The 19664-nt window shown below is 39.4% G+C and overlaps 1 protein-coding gene across 4 annotated transcripts in view; it reads left to right on the top strand.

The window, feature by feature from the left end:
• Eif4enif1 (eukaryotic translation initiation factor 4E nuclear import factor 1) overlaps positions 1 to 19664 on the top strand; it is a 48457-nt gene that overhangs the window by 10460 nt on the left and 18333 nt on the right. For all 4 annotated transcript variants that reach the window (XM_005396315.2, XM_005396316.2, XM_005396313.2 and 1 more), the window contains exons 3-7: positions 4698 to 4771; positions 6105 to 6232; positions 9166 to 9452; positions 9874 to 10075; positions 14860 to 15035. In XM_005396315.2, the coding sequence (XP_005396372.1) occupies positions 4698 to 4771; positions 6105 to 6232; positions 9166 to 9452; positions 9874 to 10075; positions 14860 to 15035 (867 nt within the window). The remainder of the gene's footprint in view (positions 1 to 4697; positions 4772 to 6104; positions 6233 to 9165; positions 9453 to 9873; positions 10076 to 14859; positions 15036 to 19664) is intronic.

Raw genomic sequence — 19664 nt, 5'->3', positions numbered from 1 at the left:
CCTCCCCACTCCCCTTCCCTTCCCCTCCCCTCTTCTTTTCTGTTCTGTTCTTCTGTTCTGTTCTGTTCTGTTCTGTTCTGCTCTGCTCTGCTCTGCTCTGCTCTGCTCTGCTCTGCTCTGCTCTGCTCTGCTCTTCTCTTCTCTTCTCTTCTCTTTTCTTCTCTTCTCTTCTCTTCTCTTTTCTTTTCTTTTCTTTTCTGAACCCAGAGTCTCATGCATGCTAGGCAAACACTGTATCACTGAGTTATATCTCCAGTCCCAAAACAGTTCTTAACCTCAGGAACCATCAGAGTTCTTTTGAAGGTGTGAACCCTCACTACAGAAATCGCATATGCATAAATGTATAATCTTGTGGAGAGAGAGGGCTTTTATATATTCTTTGAGGCCATGGAACTTGTTTAAGAAACCTCTCAAGAACAGTAAATACAGGCAGGGGTGGAAGCACACACCTGTAATCCAAGCACTTGGGAGGCTGAGGCAGGAGGATCACTGTGAGTTGAGGCCATCTAGAGCTACGTACTGAGTTCCAGGCCAGCCTGAACTACATAGTGAGACACTGTCTCTAAATATATACATACATACATACATACATACATAAATATATGCATGCATATATACATACATACATTTTTACCTAGGATTTATGGTTACAATACAAGAGCTTTTTCTTTTACTCAGTTTTCATTAGTGCTGGAAATGGCTGTTTAACTGTACAGACTGGTGAGCTGTGTTGCCTTTGTACTTGGTCAGAGTTGGACACTGGCATAAAAGGTGCAGTTGGGGTGGTTAATGCCAGTGTGTAACTGGCTTACTGCTCTCTGTCCTGCTTTTACAGACCTGTTTGAACAGTTGGTCATGTGAGCAGTGACTCACACATAATATATTCCAAGCATCTAAAATCAACAACAAAAACTAGGAAAATGAGAGAATTAACATTTTAAGCCAATCTGAGAGACTCTGAGAGTTGGTGTTTGTGATTAGAGTAATAATTCTGTGAGAAAATAAAGTGAACAAAATATTAACTGAACTTTTTGGAAGTGGGGATGTCTGGGGCCTCACTGTGTTACCTACGTTTGTCTTGAACATCTAGGCTCACAGATCTTCCTGCCTCAGCATCCCAAGTAGGTGGGACTGCACTACCCAGCTAGCTAAACACCTTTTTTTTTTGTTTTTGGCAGTAGCAGATGTTGAGCCTGGGATCTTTGCCCTAAGCTATATCCCCAGCTCTATTTCTTGCTAAGTTGCCCAGGTGATGGACCTCCAATTTGCTGTCCTCCTGCCTCGACCTCCCACAGTTCTGGGAATACAGATGTGTCACACCATGCCCAGCTTTACTTATTTTTTTGAAATAAACTTTTAAAATTGATACATAGTTCACATATGTAGAATTTACCCTTTGTTAAATGTAACCATTCAGCGGGTTTCTGTAAAATCACAGCAATCATCACTAATTCCAGACCATTTTCATCCAAAAACAGAAACTCCGTGCTTATTAGCAATCACTCCCCATTATCCTCTTCCCTTAGCCCCTGGCAACTAGTAATATATTTCTGTCCACATGGATTTTCCTGTTTGAACATTATGTATAAATATGCGGTATTTGGCCTTTTGTCTGTCTTCTTTTTCTTAGCATATTTTCAAGCTCCCACCATATTGTAATTTGGATGGATAGTACTTTATTCTTTTCTTAAGAAACTGTTTTTTGAAACAGGGTCTTACTATGTAGTTCAGACTCACCTTGAACTTACTGTTATCCCAGCTGGCCGCAAACTCTTGGTTATCCTTCTGCCTCAGCTTCACACATGCTGGGGTTACAGGTGTGCACCACAATGCCTGGCTTTTCATTCCTTTTTATTTCTAAATATTCCCCTGTGTGGCTATACCACATTTTGTTTATTCATCAGTTAATGGACACATGGGTTGTTTCCAATTCTTAGCTGTTGTGAATACTACTGCTGTGAGCATTCATGTACAAGGTTTTGGGTAGATACATATTTTCAGTTCTTTTGGTATATACCAAGGAGTGAAATTGCAGAATCATATGGAAGATATTTAACATTTTGAGGAACTGCCATTGTTATCTACAGTAGCTACATCATTTTATATTCCAATCAGCAGTGCTTGAGAGTTTTGATTTCTCTATATCCTTGCCAAGACCCCAAAACTGTTCTTGTTTTTACAGTGCCAGGGATTGAACCCAGGACCCCACACATGCTAGATAAATATTGTACCACACGCTGCATCCTCAGCCCTTCGACACATTTTAAGTTAATTTTTCTATATGTAAAAGGTTCTTCTATATACCTCATTTGGTTTTCCTAATATATGTTAATATATTAGTATGTGTATATATGTATGTTCATATAATATACAGAATCTGCCCAAAAAGTATATATATCAGGAAAAGAAAAACTTGTATAAATATTTTAAATCTAAACTTATTGAGAAATCATGAGATTAATACAAGACTGTTTTGCTTTTTTTAGACAGGGACTCAGTATGTAGTCCAAGCTGGCCTGGAACTCACATGTAGCCCAGGCTGGCCTCAAATTTGTCATAGTCCTCCTGCCTCAGTCTTCTGAGTGCTGGAATTGTAGGCATGTGCCACCACACCTGGCTTATAAATTATCTTTGGCCTCTACAGTTACAAGAGGTACTCAAAGTGGTGGCCGTTAGCTTCCAGAGATTTATTAGTACAGTGAACTGCTGAGGTGTACATATAGGTTCCCCCTCATATACACACACACACATATATAATCATATACATATATATAGTCATATACATATATATATACACACACACACATATATTTTTTATTTTTTTAAAATTTTGAGGCAGTGTCTCCCAAAGTCCAGTTTCCCAGGCTGGCTGAAACTTGCAATCCCCCTGCCTCAGCCTCCCAGAATGCTGCCATTACAGCCATATTCCATCAGCCCCAGCTGAGTTTGTTATAATGAGCCAATATTGATGCCCGGTTATTAATTAAAGTTGATACTTCTTTCACTTTTTCATGTTTTTAAACTGATAACCTTATTTGGCTGTTATCTCTTTTTAGGCTTCTCATTTCCCTTTCTGTAAGGCTGTTTGGTCCAAACTTTGGTCCTTCTAGATTTTTGTGGATGAGTTAAATTATTAATCCTTCCTTGTTAATTTTGAAATAAATAATCAGTTTTAGTAAACAGTTGTGGTAATAGAAAACACCATCACTTGGGCTTTGTATTGTCTCTTAGAATTAAAATTTCAAACAAAGCCCCATTACTTCAAAATTTATATATTGGAATTAAGTGTGAAGTGTGTTACCCTTGGCTTAATAATATAGTAGGGTTCTTAATTTAATATTTTAACTGAGGGGCAAGGGAATGTGTAATAATCTTAAGTCACTTCTAGTAATAGAAAGTTGCTTTGCAGTTTTTTTTTTCCCCTGTAGTATTATGTATAAATATTTATATTACAAAGTCCTTCCTGTTTCTACCGAAATCTCCCCTCACCTGTTTCATTTCTTATTTTGGCCGTTCTGGGGATCCAGGACAGGATTTCATGCACACTAGGCAAGTGCTACATTCCACTGAGCTACATTCCCAGACACTCTAATTGAAACGTTTTTTAACCCTAGGATCTCTGTACTGTTGTATCTGCTGTTGGCATTATTGACTATTGGTCCATTTGCCATGCAGGTTTCTCGACTTCAGTCTTTACTGGTGTTTTATAGGTGATGTATCAGTGCTTTGACAGTTTTATTTTGGACGACCTCTAGATACTGTCTTTTTATTTTTTTCTTCTGAGATAGGGTCTTATTACGTACAGTGCAGGCTGGCCTTGAACTTACTGTGTAACCCAGCCTAGCCTCCAACTCAGGTGATCCTCCTGCTTCAGCCTCCCAAGTGCTGGGATTACAGGTATGCTGACAGGCCTTCTTGACTACAGTCTGCAGAACTAAATCCCACAGGCATCCATGTGTGTGAGGAGTTTGCTTCTGTACTCTATATCTAAAATGATACCAGCAATTACCACATTTAAGAGAGTGAAAAAAAAAATAGTCACTAAGATCATTTTCTATATGGCCAAATTCTCTAATGGAACTGGTTAGAGGTTGTAAAAGGATATCCTCATTGTTTAGAAATAGGCGTCAAAGTATAGAGGGGTGAGGGAATCATGACTTAAAACAATTTGCTTTCAAGTGGTTAAAAAAGTTATATATAGAGAGAAAGAAAATGGGAGGAAATCTTCCCAGGTAAATTCAGCTGAATATAATGTGGATGTTTTCTGTGCTTTTGTTTATTCTTACAACTTCAGCATACATCTTAAAAGCAAAAACTATCCCTGTGGCATCTAATGTACTTAAAAAGTGGTCAGACTAGTTGAAGGTGTTACGTAAGGCTGAGAAGCCTCTGTGCTTTGATGAGCATTTGGTGTTGTGGGCTGTGACCTTATTGGACAGTGATATGGGGGAAAATGTGTTTTAGCAAGAAACTGATCACTAGTAAGTGGTCCCTATCACTACCTGATAATTTCTGTTTGGGCTTTTTATAAGAAACTTGATCTAATTCCAGTTCTTTCTGGAATAAGTCAAAAGTGTTAATAAACAGAGTATAAAATGCTTAAAGTAGACACTTAGAATTACTCAAAACAGAAATAAGTTTAAGGTGTGTGGCCTGAGAAATGTGATTCAAAATTCCCATTTGATTTCTCTTTTTAGGAGGAGCTCTTGGATATAAAAGAATGCCCCCATTCCAAACAGAGGCCTTCATGCCTCTCAGAAAAGTACGACAGGTATGGCTGTCATTTTGAGTCATTAACTTTTTCTAGTTAATTTTTTTATTATACCACATTCGGTAAAGTAAGAATTATATTGTTTTGAGGCTCTTTGGAGAATAAGTGAGAGGGATTTCAAGAGGTAATAACATATACTTGAACTAACTGGTAATGAAATTAAAACTAGAAAATGCCTTGGTCAAAATTACATTGAAAGCAGAACAAAGACTGGAACCTAGGAATCCTCACCAGAGTCTTTTGTCCAGACCTTATGGTCCTTGCACTGTGCTGTGAGGGTACTTCAAAGGCCAGTTTCAGCTATTCTGATCAAGGGGGCTTTAAGCCTGTTCCCTACACTCCCCTGTCCTGTCCTGTCCCCTTTTGTGTACCCCCAGCTCCCGTGAAGAACCTCTCAGCCATTTAGATCAGCCTTATGGCATCTTAGGCTTCTTTACAAAAGGTAAAACATTTTGGTTTGAAGAGAATGTCTCTAAAATGGCCTGAAATTTTCCTGCAATAAACCTATATTGTATGTTTTATGGTCATTCTTGAATGTAAAGGTAGATAGTTCATATACTTAACATATAAAGTATCATGTTTAATTTTCTGGTTGAATAGGACAGACTTTCAAAAATTGGTATAGAGGCTATTCAAAAGGTTTGTTAAACCTAGGTGCTTTACCACATTCCCCTGACAAAGGTGATATTGGAATGATGACTGTTCTGATTAGATAGGATTTTTTGTGGGTCTTAGATAAACTAGTTTTTTTATGCTTCAGGTTGTAATTTATGCCAAGGACATAGCTCAGTGGCACAGCGTCTGCCTGGCAAGCGCAACCTCCTGAGTTCGATTTATAGTATAAGAAAAAAGAAATACTGAGGTTGTAATTTATTGTTACAACTCCTCCTTCTTGGCAAAGATAATTATGAGCAGACACAGGTTTTATTCTGAAGTAGAAACATTGTGCCTACTGATAATTGCAGGAGGTGCTTCTGGTGAAAGGCTTAAGACTTTTTATTAGTCTTTAGTAAACTGGGTAATCAGTATTTGTGGACTTTACATAGAACAGGCATAGTTATTGTAATCTATGTGTGCTCCAAGGATTGTAGTCTGAGTATTTCATTTGTGTACTGACCATTTTCAAGTGCCTATTAGTGTTAACTGATCAGCAGTCAAGTATTACTGAATTGTTTTGGTTTTCATCTTAAAAGACAACCACTCTGAAGGCAACTGAGAAATTTTATATTGGAAAGAAGTTTCCATACCTTTTTACTTGAAAGGGTTTAAACATTAAACTACCTGAGCAGTTTGTGGCTGCAAATGCTAACTGTTGGTACCTTTTGACCTATAGTGATGGTGTCTGGGACCCTGAGAAATGGCATGCCTCTCTCTACCCTGCTTCAGGGCGGAGCTCACCAGTGGAAAGTCTAAAGAAAGAGTTGGATACAGATCGACCTTCCCTGGTGCGCAGGATAGTAGGTGAGCACAGAGTTACTCATAACCGGGGAGCAATCATTTTGGGAACGTGACTGCTGGTTTCACTCTTAGCTATGAGAGGTTTTTGCACTGGGGGAAAATGTCATCAGGAAACTGATTAACCACTTGGATTTCTCCTAATTAGCAGGGTAAAGTCAGTTTCCCTGTGTAGCAAGTAGACTGTGTTAGTCTATGTGCTTTTGAATTAAAAGTACCGATGTCTTTCTTTGGTATGTCTAACTGAGTTAGATGTGGTAGGTAATGTAAGGCTCTTCTAGAAATCTTGTCATGCTTCCTATTACATAAGACTAATCCTCAGGTACAAATCACTTCTGACAATTGTTAATTCATAATGGATTATGAGTAAAATAAAAAGTTTGAAAATGGTTTGAAACTAGAATAAAGTTTAATCTTCCATATCTGTACTCTTTAAGCTAGAAAAGATATATAAAGGTGAAATGTGGGCCTGAAAATATAAAAACCAATCATGGAACTTGTTGCAGGATGTCCTTTTGAAACTCGGCAGGCACCTGTAATCCCAACTTCTTGGGAGGCTGAACTAGGAGGATAAAAGTCAGCCTGGGCAACTTAGACCCTGTCTCAACATAAAAAGGGTTTGGAGATGTAGCTCAATGCAAAGGCCCTGGGTTTACTCCCCAGTACTAAGGTGGGGAGTGACAAAACAAAACAAAAACAATAGTCTTTTTGCAATAAGAAAAAGACCCATCATAAAAACTTGGAACTGAGCAAAAAAGATAGGTTTGACTGTAGTTTGAGATGTAAGATTCTTCTACACAGTCTATCAGTATATTTAGTGCAATAGAATCCTTCAAAGAATTTATTCTAGTAGAATCACTAGACATGCACACTTTATTAAAATGATAAAAACTTAAAAGAACACTAAATATCCGTGAGTGAAAATGGGTTGAATACACTTTGATATATCCATGTGTAGGAATATTACATTATCTAGGTATAAAAATATATTTCAAATACGTTTATTGTAAATGATGTTCATGATGATGGAGTTATTCAAAACCAAATACATTGTATCTTGTTTTAAAAAAACCCTGAGACTGCACAGAAGTTCCTGAAAGGTACATACTAAAACATTCCAATAGCTGTTTGCAGTAAGATTTAAGCAGCTTTTTCTCACTTCAGCTAATCTTCAGTTTTCTGGTTTTTCTAGGAAGAGATTTTTTTTTAATGTGATGACATGTTTTCTTACACTTTTTTTACAGTAGCCTGCACATTCAGTGTACCGTTTAATGTATCAACATGTATATACATACGTGAAACCATTACCACAATCAAAACAGTTGTATTTCCATCACCCCTAAAAGTTCCCAAGTATCCTTCAGTCCCTATCTTTAACACTGCCTCATGTTTCCACACATTCCCCACTCCCAGTGCTGAACTGATTGCTATCACTATAGATCAGTTTATATTTCCTAGAATTGCATATAAATGGAATTATTGTAGTATGTACTCTTTGTGTGTAGCTTCTTGTACTCAGAATAATTAAAGATTCGTCCATGTTGTTGGATGAATAGTTTATTTCGTTTTGTTGCCCAGTAGTATTCCATTGTATGGATTCACTGCAGTTTATTTATTTATCTGTTGAGGGACGTTTTAGGTTGTTTCTAGTTTTGGGCTGTTAACAGTGAAAGTGTTATGAACATGTATGTACAAGCCTCTATGGACATGTGCTTCCTATCTCTTCCTGTCTCTGGGAATAGAATATCTGTGTCATATATTAGGTATACATTTAATGTTTTGAGAAACTGGCAAACTGTTTTCCAAAGTGGTTGTACCATTTTACATTTCCACCAGCAGTGTATGAGAGTTCTTCTTGCTCCACATCCTCGTCAGCGCTTGGAATGGTCAGTCTTTCTCATTTTAGCCATTCTAATAGGTGCGTAGTGGTATCACATGGTTTAATTTGCATTTCCCTAGTGACTAATGATACTGAGTATGTTTTCACATGCTTGCTGTCCATATAACCTCTTTGCTGAAGTATCTGTTCAAGCCATTTGTCCATTTTTGTTCTTTTAAAAAAAATTTTAAAGAGGTTTTTTATGTTCTGTATACATAAGTCGTTTATAAGAAATATGCCTTGAAATATTTTCTCCCCGTCTGTGGCTTGTCTTTGCATTCTTTCAACAGTGTCTCTGAAAGAACAAAAGTTCTCCATTTTGATCAAACTCTGTTTATCAATTTTTAAAAATGAATTCTACTTTTGTTGTATACCTGAAAAAACTGTGATCCAATGCCACAAGTATTTCCTCTTATATTTTTTTTCTATAAAATCTTATAGTTTTAGGTTTTACATTTAGATTAGTGATGCATTTTGAATTAACTTTTGTACATGGTACTAGGCTTAAAGTTCATTTTTTTGGTGTATTAAGATCCATCTGTTCAACACTGTTTATTGAAGAGATACTTTAACCTCTTAAGCAGTTATTTTCTCAACTACTGACACCTATTGTAGTTTGTTAGTGGACAGAACATTTGCTAATAATTACATAGATAAGGCCTTAGTCAAAGGCACTGCAGAGACTAATCACAGAAAATAATTTGTTGTAAAATAAGTTTACAAAGTTTTTAAAATAATTTTTGCTCCAAAAAGAAAGTGGAAAAGAACCCAGAAGTCTCAATCTTGTCTAAATATGTAATATATGTGTTACCCTAAATCTCTTGGTTTTTTTGTTTTGTTTTGTTACCGGGAATCAAACTCAGAACCTTGTGCTTGCCAGGCGGGCGCTTGTGCCAGTGAACTAGAGCCCCAGCTCTCCTCAATCTGTTGATAAGCCCAATGTTAGTGATGAAACTTACTATCAGCCCTCTCCCTCCTCTCACCCTTGTGGGCATATCACCTGGAATGGGAAAACTCCTTTCTTGGTTTGCTTAACTTTCTCTTTCCCACATCCTTCCAGATCCACGAGAACGTGTAAAAGAAGATGATTTGGATGTTGTTCTCAGCCCGCAAAGACGGAGCTTTGGCGGGGGCTGCCATGTGACAACTGCAGTTAGCTCCCGCCACTCAGGAAGTCCATTGGAAAAAGACAGTGATGGGCTTCGCCTGCTGGGTGGACGAAGAATTGGCAGTGGGAGGATAATCTCTGCCCGAAACTTTGAAAAGGATCATCGTCTTAGTGATAAGGACCTGCGGGACTTGAGAGACAGAGACCGTGAGAGGGACTACAAGGACAAGCGTTTCAGGGTTTGTCTTCTAGATCCTTTGGTACTTCACATGCTTGAGGACTTGATATTCAGTTCATTTAAATTTGGTTACTTTGAGAACCTGGATGAACACACTGCACTCTTAAACCAGACAAGGAGGCAAGGCCAGGTGGTGCGTGCCTATAATCCCAGCATTCAGGAGGCTGAGGATTGCCATGAGGTCGAGACCAGTCCGGGCTACATAGTGAAGCAAGACACTGTCTAAAAAAAACAAAAACAAAAAAAAAACAACCAGACAAAGAGAGCTGGGCAGGCCAAGGGGTATGGTGATGGGCTTCAAATCTACAGCATAGTATCTTCATTTCATCATTGAATGTTACCTAACTCATTGATATCCTGATTAAAATACAAGTTCTTTGGCTAGAATTTCATTTATTTTTTATCTTCTTGTACTTTTCTAGAGGGAGTTTGGGGATAGTAAGCGTGTCTTTGGTGAGCGTAGAAGAAATGATTCATACACTGAAGAAGAACCAGAATGGTTCTCAGCTGGACCCACAAGTCAGTCTGAAACTATTGAACTGACTGGCTTTGATGATAAGATACTAGAAGAAGATCACAAAGGCAGAAAAAGAACAAGACGACGGACGGCCTCTGTAAAGGAAGGTCAGCACAAACTTTGGGAGGGAGGTTCTTTGGTTTAAAAGGAGGCGTGATTATCACTGGTTTAATTGCACACTGAGGAATGGGTACCAGTTAATAGAAAATGGCAAGTTTTTAATCTTGCAGCTTGATTTGGAATCTGCTTTCTGTGGGGCATAGTGGCACATGCCTGTAATCCCAGCACACTGGAGGCTAAGGCAAGGATCACCATGAATTGAAGGCCAGCCTGGGATACATAGTGAGACACCCTCCCCCCAATCATTTGAAACTGCTTTCTAAGTGAGAATTCACAAGCGTAGATTATACTACAGTATCTCAACTGCTTCTGTCTGCCATGTGAAAGAGCAGTGTCATATTACCCTGTGAGAGCACTGTATGCACGAAAGTGTTCCCCAGGGGTGAGAAATGCAAAGTTAAAGACTTATGTCATTTATAGAACAATTATGTACTAGACACTGTAGTGTGTTATTTCTGTATAGTCATTATAACAACGCTATTCAGTATAGTACTTTTATGTCCATTTCATAGATGAGCAAATGGAGGCTCAGAGGTTTTATGTGACTTACCTGTCACTGAGAAAATAGTGAAATTGGGCATTGACAGATGCTTTTGGGCTTGAAAGCCCTTTTCCTTCACCATGGTGATAGACTGTCCTAGGTCAGTTTATTTGACTGGCCCTCTCTCTCCTAAACTTAGTTTTCTCTTCAAGGAAGTGACCTGGCTCTGAAGTGACCAGTCCTGGGCTAATGGTTTTGGGAAGAAGCAGTGCAGGGCATGGTAAAAAGCCAGGTGGGCTAGCCTGGGTTAGAGTACTGAGCTTGCTGCTAAGGAAAGAAATGATCTATGACCAAACTCTTTAATGGGTGGCTGTGTTTCTTTGTAAGATGAAAACAGTGCTTGCCATACCTTTAAGGGTTACTTTTAGCTCTAAAGGTCAAATGTGCAAATTAGAACTCAGCATCTGCTGGTTATTTACTCATAAATTCTAGTTCCCTCCAGTCTTCAGGTTTAGTTGGGGGATGTGGGAGGACAAAGTTTTGCACACACTAGGCGGCATAAAGGAAAGCTCCATTAATACATAACTGAATAATCTCTGCCACTTCAAAGTTACAGTGAAGTTAAGGCAAATTTAACTGGATATAAGTGAGTGGAATTTATTTAGAAGGAGAAAGAAAAAGGAGAAATCGCTTAGATGTTTTTGTGCAGTGTTTAAAATACAGGAATAAGCTGGGTGTGGGGCTCACACCTATAATCCCAGCACTCGGGGAGGCTGAGTTCAAGACCAGCCTGGGCTACAAAGTGAGCTCAAGGCCAGCTTGAACTGCATAGTAAGACTCTGTCTCAAAAAGACAAAAATGTTTTTAAAAATGTTAAAAATTCAGTAGATAGTGCCATTATCTTTGTCTTGTTGCACATTCCTATTGTGATGCAGGAGATACATAGGTAATGGGAGATGTTGCTACTTAATTGCCTTTAAGGTCTGCCTGTGTCTCATTCTCAACTAGACTAAGAGCAGCCCCAGTCAGTTTAGCTAATGATGAACCAACGTCTGGTGATAAAAACACATTTTTCATAACTGAGATGAAATCTGAATTGCAGCTATTCTCGTATCAACAAGTGGAGGAGCCAAACAGAGTGAGATAGATGGTGTAACCTTTCCTTAAAACAGCAGAGATTTAGGCTTGCACAGAATATAACATGAGATCCCATCACGTGAGTTCCATGGCAGAATTTTCGGTGGAATCCATGAATTTTTGACTCATCCCAGTAGTTACCAAAAGTACCTAGCTGTCCTAGCTACTGTGTAAAATAAATAAGTACCCTGTCTATTTATCTTGCCTGGAAGAGTGAAGGGTGATACACAAGTCTAACAGTTGGTGTTAATCGCCAGGGAGGTGGTATCATGAAGGCCTTCAGTCCGTTTTTGCATCTATAGTCCAGCTTTTTTTTTTGTACTGGGAATCCACCTCACAGCCTTGTGCTTACCAGGCAGGCACTGTGCTGCTGAGCTGTATCCCTGGCCCTATATTCTAGCTTTTTTGCTGAGCTTTCTGTGTAGCGCCTCAGCTGGGTACGCATTAGTGCTGGGAGAATAGCAGTGAGCAAACGTCACAGTCCCTGTGTGCATGAGGTTAGAACTAATAACACATTGAGCATGCACTCTGCAGGGCCCAGTGCTAGGTGATGTGCATGTGGTGATCAGTGAAAGAATATGTATTGTTTATAACTAGAACAAAATTATTGGAAGGGAAAAATGGTTAAAATCCCCACTGAATAAAAAAACTGCCCTCTAATAAAGATGTTTATTTTACAGTATAATAAAACTTGCTTCCTGGTACCGGAAAAAAACAAACAAACAAAAAAACCTTGCTCTTTACCTGGTTCCCTGGCTCTGGGTCTGTCAGAATGAATGGCCAGCCATCTTACCTGTCTGATAATGCATGTTCCTGTGCTCTAGTGCCCCCTCTCATGTGTCAGGCCTAGTCTGCTGTCTTGAGTACTCTTTTTTTTTTTTTTTTTCCATAGTGTGTAGTCCAGGCTGATCTTGAACTCACTGCATAGCCCAGGTTGGCCTCAAACTTTGATCCTCCTGCCTCAGCCTCCCAAGTCCTGGGATTACAGGTGTGTGCTACCATACCCAGCTTGGGCTCAGTCTTGCTTCTTGAAAAAGAAATATTCTGTCTTGCTGGGCATGGTGGGTCACACCTCTAATCCCAGCCCGCAGGAGGCTGAGGCAGGAGGATCTCCATGAGTTCAAGGCCAGCCTGGTCTACATAAGCGAGTTCAAGGCTAGTCTGCATAACACAGTGACACCCTGTCTCCAAAAAAAAAAACATAAAAAAGAAGAAAGAAATTTTGTATCTCAACATAAAAGTGAATCGGAGGGGGCTGGGGATATAGCTCAGCAGCACAAGCACCTGCCTGGCAAGTACAAGGTCCTGAGTTCAATTTTCAGTACCAAACAAAAAACAAACAAAAAATGAATAAGAGAAGCATTAAAGTTTCTTTTGTAAATGGTTGAGCAGAGTACCACCCCTTCTGGTCCTCATCCTTAAATCGGGAAATAAAACTTCAGCAAAACATCTGTTGCTTGTCCTGAAGCGGGCAGGATATCCTGATGGATAAAGTGGGCTAGGGAGAAGAATTGCTGTAAGGGAAAAAGACACAAACTTAGCACGGATTAGGCCATTGAGTTGCTTATTTTTGCTAGGGCTCGGTTTCTTTGTAAAGTGAGGATAATTCTTCCACAAAAATATTCATTTTAGTTTAAGTGCAAGTCTTTAAAGAAAACATTTGTCACCAGTGTCTGGCAGTGAAACCCAGTGAAGACACTGCCCATTGACTTACTCATTGCTCACAAACATGTACCCTTTGAGTTGCCATAGGCCCACTGCAGGTGTAGGGTTCTTAAATGGCAGACATCCCCATGGATGAGCAGTGTAACCCTGTACATGTTGTGGTGTCAAGAGCTAAAGTAGTTATTCTAGAACTTAACCTTTGGCCACTTGCTGGTGTTGAGACACTCAGTACATATATCCTTTTAACTGTTGTATTCCCCTGCTGCTCTGTCTAGATTTTTGGAGCATTACTACAAACAAAGTAGAAGTTATCACTTTATCTATCAGTCTAGAATATTACGGCTGACTAATGATGAGACTGCGGTAATTGTTGGGGAATTTCGAGACGGGATGGGTCTTCGGGTTGTTTTTTTGTTTTTTTTTTCATTGGTACTAGGAATTGAACCCAGAACCTTGCACTTGCCAGGCAGATGCTGTGCCACTGAGCTATCTTCCTGGCTTGGTATTTTTAAGTTTTTGTCTTCCCTGGCAGGATTTGTGTCTGTCATGACCTGAAACTACACGTAGCTCTTTTAATTGGTGCTTTTTGAGAGTGGTTTTGGGGGTTCTGTTTTTCAGAAACATTCAGATACAGACATTTAGTGCCTAGTGTGTTTCATGAGCTCATTTGGTGTTGGGGTTTTTTTGTTTTGTTAAGGGCTTCTTTTTTTTTTTAACCTCTCAGGATTTTGCTTTTTCCCATGCTTTGGTTAAAACTAAAGCTATTAGATGCCTTAAAAATTATTACCTGGTAGATTCACTGAGTCCTAAAAATAATAGAACATTGCTGAAGTTTAGGTACAGTTAGCACTGTGGAGTAAAACAAAAATGATTAGAGTAGGATCGAGGTCTCAGTCTCACTAGAGAGTTACTGTAATACAGTGTGATAAGTGCTCTAAGAGATAATGCATGAGTTACAATTTATTCATTTTGAGGGGAGGGGCAAAAAGCAAGGCAGGCCTTACTTACTCCTCTAGGAGTAGGGCAGATTTCCCAGAGGAGGTAACCTTTGAATTTTACTCTGAGGGATAAGTTACTATCCAGCTGTAGGCAAGTGAAAACTGCCCTTGTGTAGGTTTCATGTAATACCTTAGATTGTTCAACCTAGAAAGTGGTGGTATAGATACATGGGTGAGGCCAGTAAGAGACTTGCAAAGACTTATCTTTTCACAGTGCCCCTTGGAAGAAGAATCTACTCTGTTGTAGGAAACTTACAGTGCTTAGGAGGAGGAAACCATAGTTCTTTCCTGTTGGTGGTGGTGGTCTGACTGGTTATTAAAACCTTTTTTCTTCTTACAGCTCCCGGAAGAGGGGCACTGAATGTTTTACTGTAGGAAGTGCGGTCCCTGCCGAAGAAGTGTTAAAGTCTTCTAAGGCTGTTCTGCATGGGTGAGACTGGAGTGAGTAATCCACTTCATTAGTCTGTACTTTTCCTGGTTTTGTTCTCAGGCATAGTTGAGTGCAATGGAGGCGTGGCTGAAGAGGATGAAGTGGAGGTCATCCTCACCCAGAAGCCTACTGCTGAGCAGGAAGTGCCAAGGGAATCTGCCTTGCCGGAACAGTCTCCAGGAGAATTTGACTTTAATGAGTTCTTTAACCTTGATAAAGTTCCATGCTTGGCTTCGGTGAGTATAGGGGGACACTTATGAGTGTGGATGTAGCAAACTGTAAAGTTGAATTTGTCCTGAGTATATATGATACTGTTTTGTTTTTTATCTACTTACGTATTTATTTTGAAGCAGGGTGTCACTGTATTTCCCAGGGATGGGCCTCAATACTTTAGGCCTCCTGCTTAAAGTATTGCTTATTGGATGCTATTGGGTTTTTGACATTTATTCTCAAATTTGAATTTTGCTTTGAGAGGCTTAACAGATATGATTAAATGAGAATTCTGTACCAGTTAACACTTTTTCTAGCCTATTAGCGTTGGACTAAAAATCCTTCAGATGTTTTAAGAACACTGTCTCCTTTTATTTACCTGTATACTTTTTTCTTTTTTTTGAGCCAGAATCTTGCAGTGTTGCCCAGGATGGCCTCATACTTTTGGACTCAAGTGACCCTCCTGCCTCAGTCTCCTGAGTAGCTGGGACCACAAGCACATGCTACTACACCCAGCTGTCTCCTTTTTTTTTTTTTTAATGTGCTACTCAGGATTGAACTTAGGGCCTCAAACATATTAGGCATGCTAGGCAGTGCTCTTCTGTTGAGCTGTATCCCCTTTTTATTTTGAGAGAGGGTCTTGCTGGATTGCCCAGGATCTCACTAAGTTGCCCAGGCTTGCCTCAGCCTTTCAGTCCTTCTGCTTAGCCTCCCAAGTAGCTGGGGCGACAGGCATGTACCACTGCACCTGGCTTCTTTTGTTTTTAATTATTTGTTACAAAGATTTACTGAGAAGTGCCTTTTTTTTTTTAATAACTGGTGACTGGTGTCACACTGACCTGCATTCCTCGAGAGTCTACTTGATTAGGTGGTGCCTTTTTTGATGTTACGATGTGATGGTTCCAAAAGCCTTTAGTGGAAAGGAACCAGGCCTGCTCACTAGTGTTGCTGTTAAACTGTTGAGGTCTCCTTCTGGACTTCTAAATTGGAAACCATATGCCCTCCCTGAATAATTATGGCCTGTGTATGCAAAACGAGATTTTTCTGTGTTTGCTGGAAGAATGCATAGAACTACATTCAAATAGAATTTTTAAAAGTTTACAGTAATCTGTATACTCCAGATATCCCATTTGCAACACTAAATGTATGAGTTGATCAGTCCTTAAGAATTGGTGATTCATGGAATTTAACTTAAGTGACTACTTAAAACTGTAACTGTCCTTGCTTGATTACCGTATGTGTGGACAGATAGGGCACAGCAGAGCAGGAAAGATTAACCTGTCTCCTTTTTCATTTGCCTGCTGTCCTACACCCAAAAGACAACCACCTACAGTAAGTGAACCAGCACTGCATAGCACTGATGATGGGGACAGATTCTAGGAAATACTTCTTTTGTTGTTCCAGTATTTGAGACAAAGTCTCACTATGTAGTTAAGGCTGGCCGTGGGGATACAGCTCAGTGGCACAAGCGCCTGCATGGTAAGTGTAAGGTCCTGAGTTCGATTCTTGGCACAAAAAAAAAAAAAAAGAATATGGAAAGACTACTAAAAAAAAAAGGCCGGACTTGAACTCACTATGTAGCCCAGGCTGACCTTAGAGTTGCAGTATTCCTCTTGCTTCAGCATCTCAAGTGCTGAGATTACAGGCATATGCCTGCGTGCTCAGCTTTTTTCTTTTCAGTGTGGTGCTGGGAATTAAACCCAGGGCCTTCATATCAAGCTATATCATTACTCCTGTTTTTGGGAGTTGGGGAGGAGTGTCTTGGTAAGTCACTAAGTTGAATAGGGTAGGCTCCAACTTGCAGTCCTGCCTCAGCCTCCTGTAGTGCTGGGACTACAGACATATGCCACCACACCCAGCTGAGACATCTTAAATTCTCTATCGTTAGTATAAAGTACACATGTCACAGCAATACCAAATTGCTACAAGAGTTTCTAAGCGTTTCTTTTTTTTTCTTTAGCTCAAACTGAGTACTACTAAACTACATTCTTAGCCCCCCCTTTAAGAGAGGGTCTCATATGTAGTCCAGGGTGGCCTTGAACTTACTACATAGTCCAGGCTGGCCTCAAATTCATGATGATTCTCCTACCTCAGCCTCCCAAATTCTGAGACTACAGCCATGTGCTACCACACCCAGCTTTTTTTTTTTTTTTGGTTTTTTTTTTTTTTTTTAAAGATACTCTCACTATGTTGCCCAGGCAGGAACCAAATTTTTGGTCCCCCTGCCTTGGCCTCCCACACTGCTGGGATTAAAGATGTGTGCCACTATTCCTGGTTTATTCTTTATGAATTTACCTCAGTGTAGACCAGTGTGGTCTAGGACCACATTTGTCTGTAGCATTTGTCAAGAACATGTGAAATGTGGCTTCAAATCAACTGTGATAACTGTCTGCCTGATTTTGTTCCTAAACTTCCTGAATAGCAATTTTAATTGTAAGTGTCCTGGTCGGATACCTCATTTATAGTCTTTTAACCAATAGTCCTTTGGTTCACCTCAAATGCAAGTATTACATCCAGATCAAGTATTTAATTGACATAAAACTTAGTGGTCCTCTAAATTTTGAATTTCTGTGGGTACAGTATTGTTTTTATGTGAACTTTTTTTTTGTGACTTTTTTTTGCATTCTCTTAGAAGACAGACAGAAATCTTATTGTTGAAAGTTTTCACAACAGAAGGTCAAATTTTAGAGACCTGTACTTGCTCCAAATATAGCACGTACAAAACTCACCTGTGTGCCTAGGCAGAGGAAGAATTCACTCTTTAATCCAAAGTGCTAATGAAGCCTAAACTTTTAATAATATCAGGTAACATACCTACACTGTTGGTTGTTTACAGCTTTACATACAGTAAGTCACTTACTCTTCACAAATCCCTTTTAAATTGATATAATTTTCCCATTTTACAGACGAGGAAAAAGGCACCAAGTTTAGAAAACTTACCCAAAGGCATATAGCTGTTAGGTGGTGGACTAAACTCTATTGTGCAGTTTCTACTCTCACTCCCCACAACTATGCTGCCTCGGAAAAATAAAAGGGAGGACTAGGGCCTTGGCACCATCTTGTCCTTTGGCCTTCATTCCCAGACAAAATCTAGCTAATGCTGAGCAAGTTAGTCCTATGCCAGGAAACCTGCCTCCCATTTTTTTTCATGGAAGTTCTGCTTGTTATTGTATATAGTCTATAATAGATTCACTGAAAACTAAAATGTGTCCATGAAAAACAGAGGCTCTGATCGGACTGTATAACAAGCCGAGCTCTTGGTACGTGATGCTCAGAAAGTGACCAAGTTGGAAAAGTAACACTAGAAAAGATTTGAGTATCAATTGACAGATGTCACAAATGTGGTATGTGTGTAAAGTGCTTAAAATAGTACCTGACAGTAAATTCCACAAACATTGAGGATACTCATTATACATGGGACTTTGTAACAAAACCGAGAATGTACTTTCTTTTGTATAACTTGACCACAGACTAGACTGCAAAGGAAATCTCAAATAATAAATTAATTAGTTGCAATCAGAAAACATTTATTGAGCAACTCTAGGTTCTGCGCACTGTTCCTAGGAACTGAAGTTATATTAGTAAACACAGTGAAGACCCTGTCCTCATACAACTTACATTCTGGCAGAGGAAACACAACAAGAGACAGATAAGAAGGACAGGATAGAATGTATGTTATACATTGTATATAGACACAAACATCCATGTGCACATATTTGTAGGCTGTGTTCACTGGCATTGCAGTTCCTTTAGAAATTGACAAGCGAGAAATGTGTACAAAATGAAAATGTGGATCACATTTGCAAAAATTGAAACTAAGTTTAAGATAGGATACAACTTTATTTTGTTTTTTTGAGACAAGGTCTTGCTTTATTGTTCAGGGTAGCCTTGAACTTACTATATAGTCCAGGCTGGCCTTGAACTCACAGTGATCCTCCTGCCTCAGCCTCTCAAAAGCTGGGATTACAGGCGTGCGCCACCATGCGTGGCATGGATCCAGCTCCTAAATTACTCCAGTGCTTACAGTTAATGGGTGCATGAGTATGTTAACTACTGTTAGACACTGAGTTAAACCCCCAGTACCAAAGAGAAAAGGAAAAAAGAAATCGAAATGGCAATTTGAACTACTTAGAACGATTAACAGGAACACGACATAGAAACATCTAGTAATATAATCAAAAGTATGTTCAGATAGTTGGGCGTGGTGGCGTACGCCTCTAATCCCAGTGCATGGGAGGCTGAGGTAGAGGATCACCACAAGTTCGAGGCCAGCCTGGGCTATATAGTGAGTTCAAAGCTAGCCTGAACTACACAGCGAGACCCTGTCTCAAAAAAAAAAAAAAGATATGCTCAGAAGAAAGTGTTACCTTGAATGCATTCATTAGAAATCCAAGGAAAAGAAATGTAAAAACATGATAATTTTCACAAAAATGAATAGTAAAAGAAACGAAGCATTAATAAGACCAAGTAACTGTCAAAGAGGAAAAATACTTCACAATGTGTTTTCTCATCATACTGTAAATCCAGTAATATGACTTGTCTAAATGAACTGTGTTTGAAGGACCAGAATAATAGTCATATAGGTGACCTTAAAAATGTTATTACAGGCCGGGCGTGGTGGTGCACGCCTGTAATCCCAGCACTCGGGAGGCTGA

The sequence above is a fragment of the Chinchilla lanigera genome, unplaced genomic scaffold, assembly GCF_000276665.1.
Source record: "Chinchilla lanigera isolate Chin_1 unplaced genomic scaffold, ChiLan1.0 scaffold00054, whole genome shotgun sequence".
Taxonomy (NCBI): Eukaryota; Metazoa; Chordata; class Mammalia; order Rodentia; family Chinchillidae; genus Chinchilla; species Chinchilla lanigera.
Note: the sequence above shows the minus strand (reverse complement) of the source record. Positions and strands in the feature narration are given on the sequence as shown.